General features: G+C 47.9%; 2 protein-coding genes across 2 annotated transcripts in view; both read left to right on the plus strand.

Moving 5' to 3' along the window:
• Nucleotides 1-15,074, plus strand: part of LOC115460006 (dynein regulatory complex protein 11-like) — a 185,023-nt gene extending 169,949 nt beyond the window's left edge. Inside the window, exons 18-19 of the mRNA XM_030189868.1 lie at nucleotides 9,827-10,065; nucleotides 14,770-15,074. Coding sequence (XP_030045728.1) covers nucleotides 9,827-10,065; nucleotides 14,770-14,886 — 356 coding nt within the window. The 3' untranslated portion in view covers nucleotides 14,887-15,074. The remainder of the gene's footprint in view (nucleotides 1-9,826; nucleotides 10,066-14,769) is intronic.
• Nucleotides 15,075-21,922: 6,848 nt separating this feature from the next.
• The window catches only part of LOC115461829 (ankyrin repeat and SOCS box protein 10-like), a 37,543-nt gene continuing 36,254 nt past the window's right edge, over nucleotides 21,923-23,211 (plus strand). Inside the window, exon 1 of the mRNA XM_030191890.1 lies at nucleotides 21,923-22,664. Within this exon, the coding sequence (XP_030047750.1) occupies nucleotides 22,352-22,664 (313 nt within the window). The 5' untranslated portion in view covers nucleotides 21,923-22,351. The remainder of the gene's footprint in view (nucleotides 22,665-23,211) is intronic.

The raw sequence follows: 23,211 nt of genomic DNA on the forward strand, positions 1-23,211 counted from the left end.
ACTTCCCCTCCCCTCCAACTACACATCCTCATTACCAGGCCACACAGTCAATTGATTTTGCTCAGGTCTTTTGGCTTCGTTCAGGTAGAGGAGGAGTTTGTCTGTTCTCAGTTGGCTTACAATCCAAGTTTGTACCTGCTACTACTACTAATCGTTTCTATAGCGCTACGCAGCGCAGCGCTGTACACGTTATATGCAATGGAGGGAGAAGTGACTTACACAATTCCCACAGGGTGAAACAGTGAGTCGAATAAACAAATAAAGACGATCCAATTGGAATAGCAAGAAATCTTCAGTACTGTGCTCATCACGCAGGGTTCGTGACACAGATAAAAGGACTCGACATGGCCGTGTTTCAGATACTGACTGAAACTGTGGCAGATGCCTTTACCGCTTATATTTTTTACATCTTTTCAGTGGGCAGTAGTCAGGTTTGGCTGTTCCGTTATTCATCATTGAATCTTGTCAGTGATGCTTCTGCAGTATTGTGTACATAGTAACATAGTAGATGACGGCAGAAAAAGACCTGCACGGTCCATCCAGTCTGCCCAACAAGATAAACTCATATGTGCTACTTTTTGTGTATACCTTACCTTGATTTGTACCTGTCCTTTTCAGGGCACAGACCGTATAAGTCTGCCCAGCACCATCCCCGCCTCCCGCCACTGGCTCTGCCACCTAATCTCGGCTAAGCTCCTTAGGATCCATTCCTTCTGAACAGGATTCCTTTATGTTTATCCCACGCATGTTTGAATTCCGTTACCGTTTTCATTTCCACCACCTCTCGCGGGAGGGCATTCCAAGCATCCACCACTCTCTCCGTGTACGTCCTGATGTAGGCAACGTTTACCGAAACACGGCCTTATCGAGTCCTTTTATCTGTGCCACGAACCCTGATTCACCTTATTGTTGTCTGCGTGGGGGTTTTATCCTTCTTCTAGATATCCAGTTTCTCCTACATAAGCACACAACTGTGGAACGCATTACCAAAAGCCTTGAAAACAACGTACGACCACCTAAACTTCCGGAAATCACTAAAAACCAACCTGTTTAAAAAGGCATACCCTACCGATCCAACATAAATGCCTGACCTCTGCAACACAACAAAACTAAAGTATGTAATGGACATAACACAACTCTTCCATTGTACAATTCCCTAATTTATTTTATTTTTGTTACATTTGTACCCTGTGCTTTCCCACTCATGGCAGGCTCAATGCGGCTTACATGGGGCAATGGAGGGTTAAGTGACTTGCCCAGAGTCACAAGGAGCTGCCTGTGCCTGAAGTGGGAATTGAACTCAGTTCCCCAGGACCAAAGTCCACCACCCTAACCACTAGGCCACTCCTCCACTGTTGCTACTATTTGAGATTCTACATGGAATGTTGCTATTCCACTAGCAACATTCCATGTAGAAGTCGGCCCTTGCAGATCACCAATGTGGCCGCGCAGGCTTCTACATGGAATGTTGCTAGTGGAATAGCAACATTCCATGTAGAATCTCCAATTGTAGTAACAACATTCCATGTAGAATCTCCAATAGTATCTATTTTATTTTTGTTACATTTGTACCCTGCACTTTCCCACTCATGGCAGGCTCAATGCGGCTTACATGGGGCAATGGAGGGTTAAGTGACTTGCCCAGAGTCACAGGGAGCTGCCTGAGGTGGGAACTGAACTCAGTTCCTCAGGACCAAAGTCCACCACCCTAACCACTAGGCCACTCCTCCACTGTTGCTACTATTCGAGATTCTACATGGAATGTTGCTATTCCACATTCCATGTAGAAGTCGGCCCTTGCAGATCACCAATGTGGCCGCGCAGGCTTCTGCTTCTGTGAGTCTGACGTCCTGCACGTACGTGCAGGACGTCAGACTCACAGAAACAGAAGCCTGCGCAGCCTTCTACATGGAATGTTGCTAGTGGAATAGCAACATTCCATGTAGAATCTCCAATAGTATCTATTTTCTTTTTGTTACATTTGTACCCTGCGCTTTCCCACTCATGGCAGGCTCAATGCGGCTTACATGGGGCAATGAAGGGTTAAGTGACTTGCCCAGAGTCACAAGGAGCTGCCTGTGCCTGAAGTGGGAATTGAACTCAGTTCCCCAGGACCAAAGTCCACCACCCTAACCACTAGGCCACTCCTCCACTGTTGCTACTATTTGAGATTCTACATGGAATGTTGCTATTCCACATTCCATGTAGAATCTCCAATAGTAGCAACGTTCCATGTAGAATCTCCAATAGTATCTATTTTATTTTTGTTACATTTGTACCCTGCGCTTTCCCACTCATGCCAGGCTCAATGCGGCTTACTTGGGGCAATGAAGGGTTAAGTGACTTGCCCAGAGTCACAAGGAGCTGCCTGTGCCTGAAGTGGGAATTGAACTCAGTTCCCCAGGACCAAAGTCCACCACCCTAACCACTAGGCCACTCCTCCACTGTTGCTACTATTTGAGATTCTACATGGAATGTTGCTATTCCACTAGCAACATTCCATGTAGAAGTCGGCCCTTGCAGATCACCAATGTGGCCGCGCAGGCTTCTGCTTCTGTGAGTCTGACATCCTGCACGTACGTGCAGGACTTCAGACTCACAGAAATAGAAGCCTGCGCAGCCTTCTACATGGAATATTGCTAGTGGAATAGCAACATTCCATGTAGAATCTCCAATAGTAGCAACATTCCATGTAGAAGTCGGCCCTTGCAGATCACCAATGTGGCCGCGCAGGCTTCTACATGGAATGTTGCTAGTGGAATAGCAACATTCCATGTAGAATCTCCAATTGTAGTAACAACATTCCATGTAGAATCTCCAATAGTATCTATTTTATTTTTGTTACATTTGTACCCTGCACTTTCCCACTCATGGCAGGCTCAATGCGGCTTACATGGGGCAATGGAGGGTTAAGTGACTTGCCCAGAGTCACAGGGAGCTGCCTGAGGTGGGAACTGAACTCAGTTCCTCAGGACCAAAGTCCACCACCCTAACCACTAGGCCACTCCTCCACTGTTGCTACTATTCGAGATTCTACATGGAATGTTGCTATTCCACATTCCATGTAGAAGTCGGCCCTTGCAGATCACCAATGTGGCCGCGCAGGCTTCTGCTTCTGTGAGTCTGACGTCCTGCACGTACGTGCAGGACGTCAGACTCACAGAAACAGAAGCCTGCACAGCCTTCTACATGGAATGTTGCTAGTGGAATAGCAACATTCCATGTAGAATCTCCAATAGTATCTATTTTCTTTTTGTTACATTTGTACCCTGCGCTTTCCCACTCATGGCAGGCTCAATGCGGCTTACATGGGGCAATGAAGGGTTAAGTGACTTGCCCAGAGTCACAAGGAGCTGCCTGTGCCTGAAGTGGGAATTGAACTCAGTTCCCCAGGACCAAAGTCCACCACCCTAACCACTAGGCCACTCCTCCACTGTTGCTACTATTTGAGATTCTACATGGAATGTTGCTATTCCACTAGCAACATTCCATGTAGAAGTCGGCCCTTGCAGATCACCAATGTGGCCGCGCAGGCTTCTGCTTCTGTGAGTCTGACATCCTGCACGTACGTGCAGGACTTCAGACTCACAGAAACAGAAGCCTGCGCAGCCTTCTACATGGAATATTGCTAGTGGAATAGCAACATTCCATGTAGAATCTCCAATAGTAGCAACATTCCATGTAGAAGTCGGCCCTTGCAGATCACCAATGTGGCCGCGCAGGCTTCTACATGGAATGTTGCTAGTGGAATAGCAACATTCCATGTAGAATCTCCAATTGTAGTAACAACATTCCATGTAGAATCTCCAATAGTATCTATTTTATTTTTGTTACATTTGTACCCTGCACTTTCCCACTCATGGCAGGCTCAATGCGGCTTACATGGGGCAATGGAGGGTTAAGTGACTTGCCCAGAGTCACAGGGAGCTGCCTGAGGTGGGAACTGAACTCAGTTCCTCAGGACCAAAGTCCACCACCCTAACCACTAGGCCACTCCTCCACTGTTGCTACTATTCGAGATTCTACATGGAATGTTGCTATTCCACATTCCATGTAGAAGTCGGCCCTTGCAGATCACCAATGTGGCCGCGCAGGCTTCTGCTTCTGTGAGTCTGACGTCCTGCACGTACGTGCAGGACGTCAGACTCACAGAAACAGAAGCCTGCACAGCCTTCTACATGGAATGTTGCTAGTGGAATAGCAACATTCCATGTAGAATCTCCAATAGTAGCAACGTTCCATGTAGAATCTCCAATAGTATCTATTTTATTTTTGTTACATTTGTACCCTGCGCTTTCCCACTCATGCCAGGCTCAATGCGGCTTACTTGGGGCAATGGAGGGTTAAGTGACTTGCCCAGAGTCACAAGGAGCTGCCTGTGCCTGAAGTGGGAATTGAACTCAGTTCCTCAGGACCAAAGTCCACCAACCTAACCACTAGGCCACTCCTATGGCTATGCCACATGAACTTGATCTTACCACAACATCATCTTGTATTTGTTCACACCGGAGTCTGTAACGCCTCTCCGGTACTATGTAAGCCACATTGAGCCTACAAATAGGTGGGAAAATGTGGGATATAAATGTAACAAATAATAAATATCATCACAAGTCCACAAGGAGGAGCAGCAGCTTGTAAATCCCGGCTTCCCCGGTTATCAGCCCACTGTATAACCAGTAGACTAATCCCCCTCCAAAAACACACAAACTGCCCTCCTCATTCCCCCTTCATATGCATTATACATAAGAATAAGAGTAGCCACACTGGGTCAGACCAATGGTCCATCTAGCCCAGTATCATGTTTTCCAAACAGTGGCTAAGCCAGGTCACAAGTATCTCGCAGAAAACCAAATCGTGGCAACATTCCATGTAGAACCCCCAAGAATTGCAAGATTCTGGAATTCCAAAGAGTTGCTTCCCATGTCTGTCTCACTAGCAGACTATGGACTTTTCCTCCAGAAACATGTCCATAAGAGTAGCCATACTGGGTCAGAGCAATGGTCCACCTAGCCAGGGGTCTGCTGGTAAATTTTTAACAACAGGCTCTTTCTCCGGACGTAGTCAGCTCTGCAGTTGGAAGGGCCAGGGGTGGCTGGGGGGGTGGGGGGGAGCAACACTTGCCGCTCTCTCCTCCCTCCCTTCGTGCGGGCACACTAGGCATACCTTTGCTGGCAACCAATAAATGGACTGCCACCACTCCCAAGGTCTTGCTCTGAGCAGCATGCTGGAACTTCTCACACATGCTGGAGAAGTCCCAGCCTGCTGCTCAGAGCTGGAAACAAGGAGCGGGGAGCAGCAGCAGTCTATTTACTTGGCTAGCAGGGCTCAGCATCCCCACCAGCAAAGTAAAAGAGAATTCAGCAGGGGGCCCAAGCAGGGGCGTATCTGGAATCCGGCGGTAGGGGGGGCCACAGCCAGAGAGGGGGGGCACATTTTTGCCTCCCCCCCCCCCGCCGCCGCCGCCGCCGCCGCCGCCTCTCTCCACCCCCTCCCCGCCGTCAACCCTCCCCCGCTGCTTACTTTTGCTGGCGCCGAGGTCCGACCCGCAATCTCCGTTTTTCGTCTTCCTCCGTGGCCATGCTTCCAGGAAGTAACGCTGCAGTGCTGATTCGTTGAATCCAGTTCGACGTCTGACGTCAGACGCCGAACTGGATTCAACGAATCAGCACTGCAGCGTTACTTCCTGGAAGCATGGCCACGGAGGAAGACGAAAAACGGAGATTGCGGGTCGGACCTCGGCGCCAGCAAAAGTAAGCAGCGGGGGAGGGTTGACGGCGGGGAGGGGGGCCAGGGCGAAATCTGCGGGGGCCCAGGCCCCTGTGGCCCCACGCAGATACGCCCCTGGGCCCAAGCCCACATTTTGGGAGCCAGTTGTTAAAGTAGCCATGGAGGGCCCTACTTTAACAACCGGCTCCCAAAATTCTTAAAAACTTAACAACCGGCTCTTGCGAGCCTGTGAGAACCTGCTCCAGCACACCACTGCACCTAGCCCACTATCCTGTTTCCAACAGTAGCCAAACCAGGTCACAAGTACCTGACAGAAACCCAAATCATGGCAACACTCCATACTACAAATCTCAGGGCAAGCAGTTGCTTCCCATGTTTGTCTCAATAGCAGACTATGGACTCTTCCTCCAGGAATTTGTCCAAACCTTTTTTAAACCCAGATATTCTAACTGCTGTTACCACATCCTCAGACAAAGAGTTCCAGAGCTTAACACTTCGTTGAGTGAAAAAATATTTCCTCCTATTTATTTTAAAAGTATCTCGATGTAACTTCCTCGAGTGTCCCCTAGTCTTTGTACTTTTTGAGCGAGTAAAAAATCGATTTACTTTACTCGTGCTACACCACTCAGGATTTTGTACACCTCAATCATATCCTTCCTCAGATGTTTGTTTTCCGATTAAAAGAGCCCTAAGCTCTTTAGCCTTTCCTCATATGAGAGGAGTTCCATCCCCTTTATCGTTTTGGTCACTCTTCTTTGAACCTTTTCTAATTCCACTATATCTTTTTTGAGATATGGCAACCAGAACTGAACACAATACTCAAGATGTGTACCATGGAGCGATACAAAGGCATTATAGTATTTTCGGTCTTATTCACCATCCCTTTCCTAATAATTCCTAGCATCCTGTTTGCTTTTTTGGCCGCTACTACACACTGAGCAGAACATTTCAGTGTATTATCTACTGCGACACCTTGATCTTTTTCTTGAGTGATGACCCCCATGGTGGATCCTAGCATCAGGTAACCATGATTCGGATTATTCTTTTCAATGTGCATCACCTTGCATTTGTCCACATTAAATTTCATCTGCCATTTGGATGCCCAGATTTCGAGTTTCCAAGGTCGTCTTGCAATATTTCACAGTCCGCACATGTTTTAACATCCTTGAATAATTTTGTATCATCTGCAAATGTAATCACATCACTTGTCGTTCCAATTTTCATATCATATAAGAATGTTAGGTATTATTATGAAAGGAATGGAAAACAAAAATGAGGATGTTATAATGCCTTTGTATCGCTCCATGGTGTGACTGCACCTCGAATATTGTGTTCAATTCTGGTCGCCGTATCTCAAAAAAGATATAGTGGAATTAGAAAAGGTGCAAAGAAGGGCGACGAAAATGATAAAGGGGATGGAACAACTACCCTATGAGGAAAGGCTAAAGCGGCTAGGGCTCTTCAGCTTGGAGAAAAGGCGGCTGAGGGGAGATATGATACAGGCCTATAAAATAACATAGTAACATAGTAGATGACGGCAGAAAAAGACCTGCATGGTCCATCCAGTCTGCCCAACAAGATAACTCATATTTGCTGCTTTTTGTGTATACCCTACTTTGATTTGTACCTGTGCTCTTCAGGGCACTATCCCCGCCTCCCAACCACCAGCCCCTCCTTCCAACCACCGGCTCTGGCACAGACCGTACAAGTCTGTCCAGCACTATCCCCGCCTCCCAACCACCAGTCCCGCTGCCCACCATCGGCTCTGGCACAGACCGTATAAGTCTGCCCAGCACTGTCCCCGCCTCCCAACCACCAGCCCCGCCTCCCGATCTTGACTAAGCTCCTGAGGATCCATTCCTTCGGCACAGGATTCCTTTATGCTTATCCCACGCATGTTTGAATTCCGTTACCGTTTTCGTTTCCACCACCTTCCGCGGGAGTGGAGTTGAATGGGTAGATGTGAAGCATCTATTCACGCTTTCCAAAAATACTAGGACTAGGGGGCATGCGATGAAGCTACAATGTAGTAAATTTAAAACGAATCGGAGAAATTCTTTCTTTCTTCACTCAATGTGTAATTAAACTCTGGAATTCGTTGCCAGAGAATGTGGTAAGGGCGATTAGCTTAGCGGAGTTTTAAAAAGGTTTGGCCGGCTTCCTAAAGGAAAAGTCCATAGACCGTTATTAAATGGACTTGGGGAAAATCCACTATTTCTGGGATAAGCAGTATAAAATGTTTTGTACATTTTTGGGATCTTGCCGGGTATTTCTGACCTGGATTGGCCACTGTTGGAAACAGGATGCTGGGTTGATGGACCTTTGGTCTTTCCCAGTATGGCAATACTTATGTTCTTATGTACTTATCATTTATAAATTGGTTAAATAGCACCTGTCCCAGTACAGATCCCTGCGGCACTCCACCGTTCACCCTCCTCCATTGAGAGAAATGACCATTTAACCCTACCCTCTGTTTTCTGTCCAATAACCAATTCCTAATCCACAACAGAACCTTGCCTCCTATCCCATGACTCTTTAATTTTCTCAGGAGTTTCTGAAAATCTAGAAGAGGAGTGTGGTAGCCGTGTTAGTCCACTCTTAAGGTTATCAATAGAAATCAAACAAAATAAAACATCCGATCTGAGGAAGAAGGGCAACCTTCGAAAGCTAATCAAGAAATGTATTAAGTTATGTCCAATAAAAAAGGTATCATCTTATTTTCTTTTCCATGTTTATTTTGTTTGATTTCTATTGAAAATCTAGATACACTACATCAACCGGCTCACCTTTATCCACATGTTTATTCACGACTTCAAAGAAATGAAGCAAACTGGTGAGGCAAGACTTCACTTGACTAAACACATGCTGACTCTGTCCCATTAAATCATGTTTGTCTACGTGTTTCCACTATTTTGCCCAGCACCAATGTCAGGCTTACCGGTCTGTAATTTCCCGGATCACCCCTAGAACCCTTTTAAAAAATTGGCGTCACATTGGCCACCCTCCAATCTTTATGCTTGAGTTCTTTGAGTACCCTTGGATGTATGCCATCCAGTCAAGGTGGTTTATTACTCTTTAATTTGTCAGTTTGGTTCAGTAGATCTTCCAGGTTCACCGAGATTTCTTTTATTTCCTTTGCATCATCATCGTCCTTGAAAACCATTTCCAGTACAGGCAGATCTCTGAAATCTTCTTCTGTAAAGACCGAAGCAAAGAATTCATTCAGTTTCTCCACTATGGCTTTGACCTCCCTGAGCGCCCCTTTTGCTCCCTCGTGATCTAATGGTCCCACGGATTCCCTCGCAGCCTTTCTGCTTCTGATGTATCTGAAAAAGTTGTTACTGTGAGTTTTAGCCTCCGGCAAGTTTCTCTTCGTATTCTCTTTTAGACTTCTTTATTAATGCTTTGCATCTGACAACCCTTACAGACCCCAAATGCCACTTACTCTCCCCTCCATAAATGCACCAACTGCCCTCCTCATTCCCCCCTCGTATGTATTTGCCACAACCCATACACACCCCAAACCTCAATGCATGTATCTCATTTACTCCTGCCGCCATCTCCAGTAACCCCTGAAGCCAGTGCAGCAACCCTGGTACTTAGAACAGGGCCTGGGAAGCAGCAAAACATTGTCTAATGTACTTAAAAGGCCAAGCGTGTTGTATTTCTACCTGTAAATGGGTGGGGGGGGGGGGCATATTCCTTCCTTCATGCTGTGTATGTCTATGGGGGTGGGGCAGTCTTTAATTCCTCTACTCCTTCCCCAGGCTATGTTTATAATAGCGGTCGTCTCCGTCTCTGATCTTTTCCCCTCATATTATCTATCTGGCGTGGGGAGGGGGGAGGTACAACGCTGCGTACCCCTGGTAGCGCTCTAGAAATGTTAAATAGTAGTAGTAGGTTACACTTCTGAATTCTTCCCCTCGCACTTCTCATGCTGTGTCTATATCTAGAGGGGGGGTGGTACACCTGTTAATTCTGCCCCTCACACTTCTCATGCTGTGTTTGTTTCTGGTGAGGGGAGGGGGGGAGGTTACAGCTCTGAATTCTCCCCTCACATGTTCTCTCTTTTTTTCTGTCTTTCTCTCTTTGCATTTAGTCACCTGGAAGGAGCTGATTCAGAAGCACAAGGGTGTCATCACTAGCAGTCTGAACATCAGTTCTTTAGCTAAAATGTCCGATGGCTATTGTCAGGGTCCCATAGTTCATGCTGTAGAGACGGTGCTGAGAGGGAGACGGGTGTCACTACAGCTCAAGAAACCGCTGTCCTCTGACGAGTTCCTGCTTCCTCTGGCCAGATATGACCCGATTTACAAAGAAGAGGAGGAAACTCTAAAGGTTGGTCTGAGATCTCTGCTTGGTTACACCAAAGTCATTCACTCACTAGTGGAGTGGTTATGAGTGGCCTAGTGGTTACAGCACCGGTCTTGCAATCCAGAGGTGGCCGGTTCAAATCCCACTGCTGCTTCGGAGGACCACGTTTTCCCCAAGGAGGTTAGATTGAGCACTGGAGATGATACGAGTCTATCTAACCCATTACATGGGTTGAGGTCAGTAGGTGGAGTCATTGGATCACCATGGAGGCGTGGTTAGAGCACTGGTTTTGCAATCCAGAGGTGGCTGGTTCAAATCTCACTGCTGCTTTGGAGGACCGCGTTTTCCCCAAGGAGGTTAGATTGAGCACATTACATGGGTTGAGGTCAGTAGGCGGAGTCATTGGATCACCCTGGAGGAGTGGCTAGAGCACCAGTCTTGCAATCCAGAGGTGGCTGGTTCAAATCCCACTGCTGCTCCTTGTGATCTTGGGCAAGTCACTTAACCCTCCATTGCCTCAGGTACAAACTTAGATTGTGAGTCCTCCTGGGACAGAGAAATATCCGGAGTACCTGAATGTAACTCACCTTGAGCTACTACTGAAAAAGGTGGGAGCAAAATCTAAATAAATAAACAAAGCATCACAACACCAGCATGACATATGACAACAGTGCATCACTCAGTAACTGTCTATAATTCCCTCATATTCTCACTACAGCTTTACACTACCAGCCTGGCTCACAATACCACAGCATCGTGCACTGGTGTCACTGGAACATAAGAACAGCATCGCTCCACTACTGTCATTACAGCGTTCCACCACCAGTAGCAATGACATTGCTTCTCACATTATAACTCACATTTAACAGCACAATATCATACTACAGGGGTCCTCAAATCCAGTATTCAGGATTTCCACAATGAATATGTATGAGATTTATCTGCATGTGTAACTTTGGTCTCAACATAAAAAGTTTGGGCACCAGCTAGCTCTTCTCGGGACAGCACCCAAGACCAGGGCCACAAAACAAAGTTTTTTTTATTATTATTTATTGCATTTGTACCCCACATTTTCCCACCTTTTTGCAGGCTCAATGTGGCTTACAGAGTGTTATTATGATGTGATCATTACATGATCTTAAATACAATCGATAGTAGGCTGAAGGTAGATGAGGATTTAGATGGGAAAGTGTTAGGTAAGGTCATGTGAAAGGTGTTTTTAGATGGGAAGGTGTTAGGTAAGGTCATGTGAGAGGTGTTTTTTGATGAACCTGAGAGGTTTAGGAATGATTTGTTTCATTAAGGATGTCTTTTGTAGGCTTTGTTGAAGAGATGTGTCTTCAACGATTTGCGAAAGCTGATTAGATTGTCCATGGTTTTCAGGGTCATGAGTATTGCGTTCCATATCTGTGTGCTTTTGTACGCAAAAGTAGTGGCATATGACTGTTTTAGTTTCTCACTCACTGAGCTGGACGCAGGCCTCATGCAAAGAAGCATTCCAGTCCAGGTTTAATTCACTCCTCTCCCTTAGGCCGGTTAAGCTCTCTGGTCTTCTCCGAGAGCTGAACTTTGGGGTTTTGGAGACTGGATATGCACTACTCCCTTCAGGTTCCCTCCGGATCCAACACAGGAACCCCACGGTTGTCAGGAGAGTCAGGAAAGTTAACTGAACAAATCAGAACTGAAGAACAGTTAACTTGATAATCCTCAGTATACAGTTATGATGGCCATAGGAGCCAACTTTTCAAAATTATTGGGGGTGATAAATCCAATAGAAATAACCCCTCCCTGGACACATACAAGGAATTTTCTCAATATTGGGGGTGCTCAAGCACCCACAGCACCCACACAGTCGGCTCCTATGAATGGCATCTTACACTTGAACATGAAGAGACAGTCCCTGCTCGACAGAGCTTACAATCTAATCAGGCCAGACAAACAGGACAAACAAGAGATAAGGGAATATTAATATAAGGATGATAAAATAAGGTTTCTGAACAAGTGAATAAGGGTTAGGAGTTAAAAGCAGCATCAAAAAGGTGGGCTTTTAGCTTAGATTTGAAGACGGCCAGAGATGGAGCTTGACGTACCGGCTCAGGAAGTCTATTCCAGGCATATGGTGCAGCAAGATAAAAGGAACGGAGTCTGGAGTTAGCAGTGGAGAAGAAGGGTGCAGATAAGAAAGATTTACCCAGGGGAGGATGTAGGGAGAGATGAAAGTGGAGAGGTACTGAGGAGCTGCAGAGTGAATGCACTTATAGGTCAATAAGAGGAGTTTGAACTGTATGCGGAAACGGATAGGAAGCCAGTGAAGTGACTTGAGGAGAGGGCTAATATGAGCATAACGACTGGGGCAGGGGGCTGCTCTTGGGATGGTCCAGGAGGTGTCAGCTCTTGATTAGGGAAAGAGAGGAAAGAATTGATCAGGCTGCTACATGGAAGTTATCTAGTTACTGGCCCATATTTGGTCAAAGATAGGTTGCTTTTTATGCAGTCCTGTCTGCCCAGTTATCTGGACCGAATATAGTTTATTTGCATTTGTTACATCATCATTAGCAAACTTGTAGATCACAGTGGTGTACAAATCTAAAATCAAAAGTACAAGAAAAATAGAAAGGAAGACAAACAGTCATACAAAGACCCAAATATGCAATCATGGAGAGGGAGGAAATTGCAGGAAACAGAGTGTGAGATAGTAAAGCCTTAGACTGGACTAAATGTTTGGTGAAACAACCAGGTTTTAAGAGCTTTTTTAAAATTTCTTCAGTGACAGTTCTGCACAGGTAGAAAGTGGCAAACAGCTCCATAGAAATGGAGATGCAAAAAAAGAAAGCCTTATGCCCAGTAGATTCCAATTGAGCGAAACAGGGACTGGGATGACGTAACCGCTGGTCATTTAAAGATCGAAGGAAATGTACAGGGGAGGAAGGGACAGTAAGAAGGATGACCCATGCGATAAGCTCTGAAAGCGAGAGTGAATGTCTTGTTTTCAAAGCCAATGGTGATCGGATTAAGTGCTGTCTTCACCCCTGAGTGGCCCAGAACTTCTGGAAAATGCTGACATTCAGCTGTTCTACCTGGAATATAAGCTGAACACAAGTGATTTAAATCACTTTGAATAGCTACCTTTTGATATAGGACAGGTGATAACCTGCTCTTTCTCCTGCTTATTTTCGAAGGAGATGGCCGGCCATCTCTTAAACCCGGCCAAATCGATATAATTGAAAGCCGATTTTGGCCGGCTCCAACTGCTTTCCGTTGCAGAGCCGGCCAAAGTTCAAGGAGGCGTGTCGGCAGGGTATGGAAGGCGGGACGGGGGCATGGTTAAGACATGGAAAGAAGAAGGCCGGCTCAGACAAGCACTTGGCCGGCTTCACTTGGTCCATTTATTTTTAGGACCAAGTCTCCAAAAAGTGCCCCAATTGACCAGATGACCACCGGAGGGAATCGGGGATCACCTCCCCTTGCTCCCCCAGTGGTCACCAACCCCCTCCCACCCCCCCCAAAAAAGTTTTAAAACATTTTTTTGCCAGCCTCTATGCCAGCCTGAAATGTCATACCGAGCTCCCTGACAGCAGTATTCAAGTCCCTGGAGCAGTTTTTTGTGGGTGCAGTGCACTTCAGGCAGGTGGACCCAGGCCCATCCCCTCCATACTTGTTACACTTGTGGTGGTAAATGTAGGTGCCCCCCCCTTCACACCTTAGGGCTATGGTAGTGGTGTACAATTGTGGGGAGTGGGTTTTGGGGGGGGATTTGGGGGGCTCAGCAGTGGTGTACCAAGGGGGGGGCGGTGGGGGCGGTCTGCCCCGGGTGTCAACGGGTGGGGGGGTGCTCTGCTGGTGAGTCCAGCTCCATCTACCCGGCAGCTGCGTTGTGCGGCGCCTCACGTCTGCGCTGCTGTAAAAGAAGAAAATCGCCTCGTCGGCCCTTCCCTTACTCTCTCTGTCCCGCCCTCGAGGAAATAGGACGTTACATCAGAGGGCGGGACAGAGAGAGTAAGGGAAGGGCCGACGAGGCGATTTTATTCTTTTACAGCAGCGCAGAGTCGACGGAGCTGGTAAGACAGGTGGGGACTGGGACTGGGGGGGAGGGTGCTGTGTCGCCTGAGTCGGGGGGGTCATGCCGGGGGGGGGGGGGGGTGCCGTGTTGCCCTGCAGCCGGGGGGGAGGTGCACGCAGCAGTGATCCGCCCCAGGTGGAAGTGAACCACGGAACGCCACTGGGGCTCAACACCTAAGGTAAGGGAGGTATGCACCTGGGAGCAATTTGTGAAGTCCACTGCAGTGCCCCCTAGGGTGCCCGGTTGGTGTCCTGGCATGTGAGGGGGACCAGTGCACTACAAATGCTGGCTCCTCCCACGACCAAATGCCTTGGATTTGGCCGGGTTTGAGATCGCCGGCATTAGTTTCCATTATCGCCAGAAACCAATGCTGCCCATCTCTAAAGCTGGCCCAAATGCTGAGATTTGGCCGGCTCCGACCGTATTATCGAAACGAAAGATAGCCGGCTATCTTATTTCTATAATACGGCTGCGACGCCGCTTTACGGGGCCGGCCACATAGATGGCCGGCGCTGTTCGATTATGCCTCCCCCCCCCCCCCTCTCTCTCTGGTGATAGAAAAAGTGATGTGCTGACTGGGAAATGTCTCGAGCTCTGAAGACTCGTATCGATAGTATTCGGTTAGTGTATACAGCTGTTGTTGATTTTTTCTCTTTATATCCTGACAGGACTGGTACAGTAAAACACCACTGAGTAAGAAGCGCCAGAAAGCAGCTGAAGGAGACATTGAGCCACCCAGTAAAGGGAAGGACAAGAAGGGAGCAGGGAAGAAAGGCGCCCGGTGACAAGAATATGATCAGAGCGATGGTCATTGGAGAATCAAAGAAATAGATTTTATTAATGAGAATCTTTTTGTAATAAAAAAAGAACATTAATTGGTCCAGAAAGTCAGTCAGACTTAGCTGTTTGCTGCTTTCCCTCCCTGTGCACTTTTGATGTTTTCTGACACAATTAACAGTGATTGAGCCAGCAGTGAAAATCAAGGTGTTCACTTTAACTCTTGACTGACTGGCTCCAGTGTAAACTCAGGGAAAGCTCCATTTTATCTGATCTGCAGTAGATGGAAGAAGGGTGCTTGGCCTCTGGAAACCGGACTGCTTGGCCTGTAGCCTCCATTTTAAATATTACACTTGTGTTTAATACTAAATAAAGCATGGGGTTGAGAGGTGCATCCTACCCTGGTCGTGGACTGAGACAGCAGAACATAAAGGTGAACTTAATACCATTACATGATTGGGGACAGATAGTCCAACGGCGGACATGGGGCATAATGTTCTTCAGAAATGCAATGTGAAAATGGTGTTATGCTTCTTAATTGAAAAGGGATTTGGCTCATGCCTTTTCCAGCTGCAACTCAGGGTGAGCTATAGTGAGGGACAGTGGGTGATGGAGGGTTGGGTGTCTTGCCCAAGGTCACAAGGAAGCACAGTGGGATTTGAGCCCTAGCAACTCTGGTTCTCAGCCTGCTGCTCTAACCATTAGTTTACTCCCCAGCTCCCTGTTGTCTCAAGTCACTCTTGTCTCCGCTATTTATATTAACGCCAGGTCTGTGGAGAGTAAGTTCATCTAATAAACTTGGCTCATAGAAGCTCATAGTCCGATATTGCCTCACATCTATCCGCCCGGTTATGGTATTCTTCACTCTCCAAGACTTGCTCTTATATTTAAGAGTTTTTCCCACGTGTGTTTAGTTAGTTCTGGGGTACCCTACATTTCCTTGATAACATTTAATGTTCTTCCACCAGAAGTGTCCATCCTTTAGGTAAGACACTGGTAAGTGCCTCCACTGAGTCCTAATCAATTGAAGATGTCACCACATCTCAAAAAAGATATATTGGAATTAGAAAAGGTACAGAGAAGGGTGGTGATAAAGGGGATAGGACGACTTACCCATGAGGAAAGGATAAAGCGACTAGGGCTCTTCAGCTTGCAGAAGAGACAGCTGAGGGGAGATGCGATACTGAATGGAGTGGAGCAGGTAGATGTGAATCACTTGTTTACTCTTTCCAAAAATAGAAGGACTAGGGGAATGCAATGAAGCTACAAAGTAGTAAATTTAAAACAAACTAGATAAGATATTTCATCAGTCAAGGTATAATTAAACTCTGGAATTAATTGCCAGCGAATGCAGTAAAAGCAGGTAAAAAAGGTTTGGATAATTTCCTAAAAGAAAAGTCAACTTTAGCCGTCACTGGACATTATAGGCCTGGTGAAACAGGTTTTCGAGGCTGCTTTAAATTTAAGGAAAGGGGATTATGTAGATGGAGTTCCAGGGGGGGGGGGGGGGGCAGCACAGAAAAATGAGTATCCTGTGGATTCAGTCTATGAAGAATATTCACACAGCCACCCACTTGTCAAGGACACAGTTAAGACAGGGACATCAGAAAATACACTGTTCTGGTTACACCAAAAGAAGGTCCAGTCCACAAGTACCACCTGGAGCAACTAGAGCCTGGAAGGATTTCCACCTTAATGCATAAAGCACTCTCTGCTGGAACTCCACTTCACCTACCTACCTTAGCTTCTGTAATGTATTTTATTTATTTGTTGCATTTGTATCCCACATTTTCCCACCTATTTGCAGGCTCAATGTGGCTTACATTGTACCGTTAAGGTGATCGCCAACTCCGGTAGAGAAACAGATACAAAGTGATATTATAGTCGAATAAGGTGCTTATGTTACAGACACATTGGTATCGCTGTGGCCGGGGAGTCCAACTTGTGCCTGTGCCCGAGTTCCTCACCCGTCATGTACCCGTGTTCCTGGTCTACCATCATCGAGAGCCTGTCCTGTTTTCTGATCCAGTGTCCGTGAGTGATACGATCTGTCAGGTCTGAATTGCTATCTCCTTAGTGCCCCTACAGGGCTCACTAACACATTGGTGGGGGGGAGGGAATGATAATGGGAGGGGTTCTGTATTGGGGGGGGGGGCATTTGTAGTGGTGTCTCGGTGGGGTGGGGCAAGTCATGTTGTGGAGGGGCTCAGGGCGCACCCCTTCTGCACAACCCCCCAAGGTATGATGTCAGCACATGATGAGATCATCCATTGCAGCAATCAACCTCCCTAATGAGACAAAATCCCCAAATAGGGGATTATCTATAGGGACTTATTATGTCTAGGAGGTCATCTAGGGTCATGGATTTGATATATTGCCTTTCTGAAGTACAGCCAAAGCAGTTTGCATGTAGGTATTTCTCTGTCCCTAGTAGGCTTTGTACCTGGGGCAATGGAGTGTTAAGTGACTTGCCCGGGGTCACAAGGAGCTGTAGTGGGAATTGAACCCAATTCCTCAGGTTGCACTGAGCATTAGACCACTGCTCTATGCATAGACCCTTCTTAAGCTTCCCCCTTTCTTCCTTACCCATGCTTCCTGTCATGATTCTCCATGTATCACATCTCCGTGACTATCATTTAATCCAGTCCTCAGGTACCGTGAGTGATGTAAATGATAGGTTACAGATTACTGGGAATATGGAATTACATATCTACATACATTTTTATTATTTATGTTAATTAAAAGTATTGAAGCAGTAAACAATAAAAACACATCATAAAACACAAGACAAATGCCTTTAGAATAGATCTGGTCCTACTGATTTATGACTCTGTAGTTTTCCCTTTGTTTCATTACATCCTCCAGGTTGACCATGATGTACTTCAGTTTCCCTGAGTCTTTACCTTCAAACGGACATCTCCCCAACATCCTCTTCGATAAGGACTGAAGAAACATCCAGGCCATCTACTCTCCCCATCACTTCCTTAGAGAACCTTTGACCTTGTCCCAAGCTCTCTTGAATTCAGATACTGTTTTCCTCTCCACCACATCTACTAGGAGGCTGTTCCATTAATTCACCACCCTTTCCATGTAAATACTTCATTTCCTCAGGTTAATTACTACTACTACATCCTGTGTCCCCTCAGTTCCAGAGCTTCCTTTCAATTGAAAGAGATTCACCTCCTGTAAATGTCTCTATCATATCTCCCCTCTCCTGCCTTTCTTCCACATTGAGATCTTTAAATCTATTCCCAAATGCTTTATGACGAAAACCAGTGACCATTTTAGTACCCGCGCTCTGGCCCAACTCCATCCTCTGTATATCTCTCTGAAGGTTTGGTCTCCAGAATTGTACACAATACTCTCTAACTGAGGTCTCACCAGAGTCTTACACAGGGGTATCATCACCTCCTTTTTCCTACTGGCCATTCCTCTCCCTATGCACCCAAGCATCCTTCTAGCTCTCGCCGTCACCTTTTCTACCTGTTTGGCCACCTTAAAATCATCACATACAATCACACGCAAGTCTCCTTCCTCTTTTGTACACAAAAGGTCTTCACCCCTTAAAAAGTACCGTTCCTTCAGGTTTTTGCAGTCCACATGCTTGATCCTACATTTTTTAGCATTAAATTTAAGGTGCCAAAATCTAGACCAGTGGTTCCCAAACGTTTTCGGTTCATGGCACTCCTAGTGTCCGAGCGATTTTTTGCGGCACCCCGCCACCCCCCAGTCACATAGGTCTCCACATCCCCACCCCCACCCCCAGCCTCATAGCTCTCCACCGCTCTCCTCTCACTCCAGAATACCTCTCCATTCCCTGCAGACCTCCTCCTCCCATCAGTCCAACATACTTCTCCATTCCCTGCAGACCCCCCTCCTCCCAGAAAGTCCAGCACATCTCTCCCTTCCCTGCAGCCCCCTCCCATAAGTCCAGCACACCTCTGCCTTCCCCAAATCCAGCATCGCTCACTACCTTCCCTCCCGCAGGTCCAGGATCACTGTTGCTTCCTTCTCCTTCCCCCCCCCGCTGCCGCTGTAGTGCTTGCACCTTACATTTTCGAGCTGTCCGAGATTCACACAGGCACTCCAGGGCCTTCCCTCTGCCGCGTCCAGCCATCTGTGATCTGGAAGTCCCTGCAGCGCCTGTGTGAATCGCACACAGCCTAAAAACGTAAGCTGCAAGCAGTACAGCAATGGCGGGGGGAAGAAGGAGGAAGCGGCAGATTCCAGACTTTAGTGAGGGAAAAGTAGGGAGCGATGCTGGATTGTGGCCAGCGGGAGGGAGCTCAGGATTTGCCTTGGCACCCTTTACTTTTAGCCCGTTCCTTCTATTGGGAAAATTAGATAGAGGATGAAGGTAAAGAAAGAGAGAGAAAATGAGATAAAAGAGGAAATCATGCTGGAGGAGAGAGAGCGACAGGTAAAACAGGGAAGGAAAACAAAGTCACCAGAAAGAGATGAAAGAGAGAAAAGAGCCAGAAAAAGTCAGAGCCTCCAAAGGCTGGAAAATGTTTTATTGGGTAAAAGTGCACATTAATAAGCGGCTCAGCAGGAAATCTCCCAGGACTTCACTGGGACTACGGCGTCTGCCTGGATTTCTTGCACAGAATTTACACATTTTGCCTGATTCACAATTTTCCAGCATGTTACCTTTACTGTATTAAGCAGAGAGGAGAGTGCACAAGGACCCTCATATTTTGTGGCATTCAAAATAATTTTTAAAAAATATGCCTCTAAGGTATGTGGAAATCAGGGGCTCTGAAATTAAATTGCACCATTTCCTCCAGTGGATGCTCCCTTTAATAAACTGCTCACTCGCTTGCAACTGGTACCATGGGAAAAAGATTTGCTGGTAACCTAATATTTCCCCAGTTCCTTTCTGTGGCTCCTGCACTTCACAGCCTCAGGCCGGCCCCTGATAAACAAAATGCCTTTCTCAGAGGAGGCTTTATAAATAGATCCAGGACCAGGCTAGAGAGAGGCAAGGGGAGAATTGCTCAGGAAAGGGCAGAGAGACAGCAGCACACCCAGAGCACCTACAAAAGCAGCAGAGACAGCTAACGGAGAGACGGCAGCCCACCCAGAGCAACTACAAAAGCAGCAGAGACAGCTAACAGAGAGACAGCAACACACCCAGAGCAACTAGAAAAGCAGCAGAGACAGCCAACAGAGAGACGGCAGCCCACCCAGAACAACTACAAAAGCAGCAGAGACAGTTAACAGAGAGACGGCAGCCCACCCAGAGCAACTAGAAAAGCAGCAGAGACAGCCAACAGAGAGACGGCAGCCCACCCTGAGCAACTACAAAAGCAGCAGAGACAGCCAACAGAGAGACGGCAGCCCACCCAGAGCAACTACAAAAGCAGCAGAGACAGCCAACAGAGAGACGGCAGCCCACCCAGAGCAACTACAAAAGCAGCAGAGACAGCTAACAGAGAGACGGCAGTCCACCCAGAGCAACTACAAAAGCAGCAGAGACAGCCAACAGAGAGACGGCAGCCCACCCTGAGCAACTACAAAAGCAGCAGAGACAGCCAACAGAGAGACGGCAGCCCACCCAGAGCAACTAGAAAAGCAGCAGAGACAGTTAACAGGGAGACAGCAGCCCACCCAGAGCAACTAGAAAAGCAGCAGAGACAGTTAACAGAGAGACGGCAGCCCACCCAGAGCAACTACAAAAGCAGCAGAGACAGCCAACAGAGAGACGGCAGCCCACCCAGAGCAACTAGAAAAGCAGCAGAGACAGTTAACAGAGGGACAGCAGCCCACCCAGAGCAACTACAAAAGCAGCAGAGACAGCCAACAGAGAGACGGCAGCCCACCCAGAGCAACTACAAAAGCAGCAGAGACAGTCAACAGAGAGACAGCAGCCCACCCAGAGCAACTAGAACAGCAGCAGAGACAGTCAGCAGAGAGACGGCAGCCCACCCAGAGCAACTACAAAAGCGGCAGAGACAGTCAACAGAGAGACAGCAGCCCACCCAGAGCAACTAGAACAGCAGCAGAGACAGTCAACAGAGAGACGGCAGCCCACCCAGAGCAACTACAAAAGCAGCAGAGACAGTTAACAGAGAGACGGCAGCCCACCCAGAGCAACTACAAAAGCGGCAGAGACAGCTAACAGAGAGATGGCAGCCCACCCAGAGCAACTAGAAAAGCAGCAGAGACAGTTAACAGAGAGACAGCAGCCCACCCAGAGCAACTAGAAAAGCAGCAGAGACAGCCAACAGAGAGACGGCAGCCCACCCTGAGCAACTGCAAAAGCAGCAGAGACAGTTAACAGACACAGCAGCCCACCCTGAACAACTAGAACAGCAGCAGAGACAGTCAACAGAGACAGCAGCCCACCCAGAGCAACTAGAAGAGCAACAGAGAGACGGCAGCCCACCCTGAGCAACTGCAAAAGCAGCAGAGACAGTTAACAGACACAGCAGCCCACCCTGAACAACTAGAACAGCAGCAGAGACAGTCAACAGAGACAGCAGCCCACCCAGAGCAACTAGAACAGCAGCAGAGACAGTCAACAGAGAGACGGCAGCCCACCCAGAGCAACTACAAAAGCAGCAGAGATAGTCAACAGAGAGACAGCAGCCCATCCAGAGCAACTAGAAAAGTAGAAGACAGCTAACGGAGAGACAGCAGCCCACCCAGAGCAACTAGAAAATCAGCAGAGACAGTAAAGAGAGACAGCAGCCCACCCAGACTACAGCAACTAGAAAATAAGCAGAGACAGTCAACAGAGAGACGGCAGCCCAACCAGAGCAACTACAAAAGCAGCAGAGACAGCAAAGAGAGACAGCAGCCCACCCAGACTAGAGCAACTAGAAAAGCAGCAGAGACAGTCAACAGAGAGACGGCAGCCCACCCAGAGCAACTACAAAAGCAGCAGAGACAGTCAACAGAGAGACAGCAGCCCACCCAGAGCAACTAGAACAGCAGCAGAGACAGTCAACAGAGAGATGGCAGTCCACCCAGAGCAACTACAAAAGCGGCAGAGACAGTCAACAGAGAGACAGCAGCCCACCCAGAGCAACTAGAAGAGCAGCAGAGACAGCAAAGAGAGACAGCAGCCCACCCAGACTAGAGCAACTAGAAAAGAAGCAGAGACAGTCAACAGAGAGATGACAGCCCACTGAGAACAAATAGAAAAGGAACAGAGACACCCAACAGAGAGACTGTAGCACACCCAAAGAAGAGAAAAAACGCCCAGCAGAGAGTTTTGGGTACTCAGAGGTACAAAGCAAGGGCAGATACAGCCAAAATAGAGAAACTCAAAAGAAAGCCAAGAACTGTGATCCCAGTATACTGTGGAAAAATCAATCTAAGAGAATTGTGAGACCCTACACATCGGGGAGATAGTTCAGAGCTCTGATGCCAGCAGAGAGACACCTTGGAAAGCATAAAGAGCTGTGACGGTCAGGATAAGCCTCTGCTGACCAGCACTGACCGGTAGAAAGTGAAAAACTTGTAATCATGTATGGAAACACTTTTGCCTTCTCCTCCTCGGCTCTGCGCTCTATTCGTTTAGAAGCAGAGCGGTCCCAGGACTTCAGGCATGACAATAGTACAGTCCTGAGGTACCTGCCCGAAAGAAGAACATTGGGAAGGGAGAATGGGATACGGAGCTACAGTGAGACGCCAGTGGTGTGCCGAGACATGCTCATACACAATGCCCTGTTCACAGGTGACCTGGAGCGTGTCCAGCAGCACTTCACTAAGCATGCAGCCACTAACTTAGTGATTGAATCACGAGGGGAGGAGATGCGCTGGATCTGCAGGAAGCAAGGTAGAAACAGGGGGCAGAACCAGTGGTGGGAGGGGGGGCTGGTTGGGAGGCGGGGATAATGCTGGGCAGACTTGTAGGGTCTGTGCCAGAGCCGGGGTTGGGAGGCAGGGATAGTGCTGGGCAGACTTATACGGTCTGTGCCAGAGCCGGTGGTGGGAGGGGGGGCTGGTTGGGAGGCAGGGATAGTGCTGGGCAGACTTATATGGTCTGTGCCAGAGCCGGTGGTGGGAGGCGGGGCTGGTGGTTGGGAGGCGGGGATAGTGCTGGGCAGACTTATACGGTCTGTGCCAGAGCCAGTGGTGGGAGGGGGGGCTGGTTGGGAGGCGGGGATAGTGCTGGGCAGACTTATACGGTCTGTGCCAGAGCCAGTGGTGGGAGGGGGGGCTGGTTGGGAGGCGGGGATAATGCTGGGCAGACTTGTAGGGTCTGTGCCAGAGCCGGGGTTGGGAGGCAGGGTTAGTGCTGGGCAGACTTATACGGTCTGTGCCAGAGCCGGTGGTGGGAGGGGGGGGGGGTCTGGTGGTTGGGAGGCAGGGATAGTGCTGGC

Source organism: Microcaecilia unicolor, chromosome 1, assembly GCF_901765095.1.
Source record: "Microcaecilia unicolor chromosome 1, aMicUni1.1, whole genome shotgun sequence".
NCBI classification, from domain to species: domain Eukaryota; kingdom Metazoa; phylum Chordata; class Amphibia; order Gymnophiona; family Siphonopidae; genus Microcaecilia; species Microcaecilia unicolor.